Source organism: Cynocephalus volans, chromosome X, assembly GCF_027409185.1.
Source record: "Cynocephalus volans isolate mCynVol1 chromosome X, mCynVol1.pri, whole genome shotgun sequence".
Taxonomy (NCBI): domain Eukaryota; kingdom Metazoa; phylum Chordata; class Mammalia; order Dermoptera; family Cynocephalidae; genus Cynocephalus; species Cynocephalus volans.
In genome coordinates, this window is record NC_084478.1 from 165,336,568 (window position 1) to 165,339,223 (window position 2,656).

At 50.2% G+C, this 2,656-nt stretch overlaps 1 protein-coding gene across 1 annotated transcript; it reads left to right on the plus strand.

Annotated features, from left to right (window-relative positions):
• The first annotated feature begins 574 nt into the window (after positions 1-574).
• LOC134368505 (uncharacterized protein CXorf51A-like) lies at positions 575-1,141 on the plus strand. Its single transcript, XM_063084950.1, has 2 exons — positions 575-673; positions 863-1,141. Exons 1-2 carry the CDS (start codon positions 575-577, stop codon positions 1,139-1,141), a joined length of 378 nt encoding a protein of 125 aa, XP_062941020.1.
• Positions 1,142-2,656: the final 1,515 nt, after the last annotated feature.

The window sequence follows — 2,656 nt, forward strand, 5'->3', positions numbered from 1 at the left end:
TAGGAGTTTAGTCGGAATAGTGTTGAATCTATAGATCAAGTTGAGAAGAATTGACATCTTTAAAATAGTGAGTCTTCTATTCCATTAATATGGATTATCTCTCAATTTCTTCAGATCTTTGATTTATTTCATCATTGTATTGTGGCCACATTACCACGGGTGGATGGTAGGTAGGACACACAAAAACCAGGTAATGGTGAAGTGTGGGAGAGGACAGAATGAGCCACTGAATCAGGTGGCCGTGGGGAAGGGCGTGGAGGAGACACCCTCTCCTTGCCGTGTGACCCCCCAGAATTGAACAGTGAGGAGTGTGGCAGGTCTGTTTGGAAGGCTCTGAAGGGGTGTTAAGGAAATGTCCCCTTTTCCAGCCAGGGCACTTGGCCTCCCCCCACTCCCTGAGGTGTCAGGAGGGGCCATTGTGATGTCTAAGCCACCCCTCCCTGGACAGGGCTAGAGGGGCTGGGGGAGGGGCTTGCTGACCAAACAAAGCCTAGGGTGTGGCTGCTCATTGTCCTGGGCAGGGTATATATAGGGAGGCCAGGGGCCCTGGGACAGACCACTGGGCAGTGCTGACATGGCGAAGGAGACCAGGACACCACAGCCCACCAGAAACACCAAAGTGGGGAAGAAGAGGAAGACCCCCTGTCCACCCAAGTCCAGAGGAAAGGGCAAGGTGAGATGACCACCCAAGCTCCTTCTCATCTTCCCCTTGACCCCTTTCTCCCAAGACCCCTCCCCTGTCCTCGCCTGGCACAACCTCCCTCAGCCCACACGCCTTCCCAGGAAGCCCCTGTTCCCATGCCTCCTGCATCCTCTTCCCCCAAACAGTTGCCCTTCTGTGATCACCCTGTTGTCCTTCCAGGCGCCCAAGACAACCTTGAAGCTTAAAAGACCCCTCCAAGGGAGTCTGAGGAAAAAAGCTGCTGCAAAAATGACCACCCTCTCAATTCAACCCCGAAAAGGGAAAAAGCCAACACTATTCGGCCACTATTACCGGCTGAATCAGGAACTGCAGCAAAATATGAGCCAGGACCAAAAGGACGAGGAGGTCCCCAGCACCTCAAGGGACGAAGAGACCCCCAGCACCTCAAGGGACGAGGAGATGCCCAGCACCTCCTGTGGCAACCTGGGCAGCTGCTAACTTAAGGGTGACACCAGAGACCTCAAAACTATCTGCAAGTCTCCAGAGGGCTGGCTGCCAGGTCATGGCCAGTGAATGTTACCACCGACAGTACACGATGGTGACAAGTAAAATAAAATGTGCCTGTTGTGACATAAATTGTGTGTGTGCATGTTCTGTGATGTGGGAGGGTGAAGGAAGGGAAGAGGCAGGTGTGGGAGGGGAGGGAGGGAGCTGGTTCCTGCGGGGTTGGGGTCAGACAGACAGGTCCACTGTTTGCCAGACACAGAGGATAAAGGCTGGGTCAGGACTGAGCAGTGACGACAAGTTCCCCCCTTAACACCTTGTCCCACGGGGGGAAGAGTGTGCATGCATGGGCGTGGACTTAGCTGGGGAGAGGTGAGATGTGTGCAGTGACACTGTCACCCCTAAAAAGGGCACACAAAGTAATTGCCTCCAGGCCACCTACCTCATAGTGGTGTTTGCTGCATCCAACCCTATGATGTAAGGAACCAATGGCCCTCTGAAAAACCCAGAACCTTCCCACTAATAATCACTTGCAGCACTCTAAAGGACTAAAGTGATGGTGTTCGGACATCACAAGTCCAACATTTAATTGGCCATGTTTTTGCTAAGAAAACTTGGAATGAAGTAGTTGGCGACCAAAGATGGGGTAATGGGAGTGAGTCACCCCAATTGTAAGCGATAAAGGGGAGCCATGTCAGCAGACAATTATTTTAATTCAACTTTTTATTTTGAGAAAGTGTAGGTTCACATGCAGTTGTGAAGCAATACAGATAGATACTGTGTATCCTTTAGCCTCATACCCCTAATGATAACAGCTTGCAAAACTACAGCACAATATCACAATCAGGATTTGACTTTGAGATGGACATCTCATAATGGGCACATAGTATGAAGATACATGTGTCCCATATGAATGCTTGCCAAAGGGGTTTGCCACTCCAGAAGAGGCCCCCAACAACCTGGTAGACAAGATGAGACATTGTGTTGAAGACATTCAGCCTCTTTCCCCAGCTATTTCAGCGCGTGCTCAATGGGCCCACGTGTAGATTTGCCACAGAGGCAAGGATGGAGGCTATGTTTGGGCTCAACAACATGACCTTCCCTTCACCAAATTTGACTTGGCTACTGTCACTCCTGGGCCCCCAACCCATCCACAGCAGAGTCAACGTTGAGCCCCCAATATAGGAACATTCCTTTAAGGGGAAAAGCTAAGCCCCCAGGGGCAGGTTTACTCTATACCAAAACGAAGGAAGCAGAAACTTGTCTTTATGGGAAAAAGATATTCTTCTGGATACTGATTTGTCTCCCAAATCCACAACAATTCCTCCACCACCACCATTTATGGATTTAAGGAACACCTTGTACTTCACCTTGGTATCACCCACAACATTCCCTCCTTTGACCAGGGGACTCATTTTGCAGCAAAGGAAGTGGAGCGATGACTTTTTTTTAACATGTCCCACCACCCAGAGGCAGCTGACTTAGTAGAATGAGAAATGGCCTACTGAA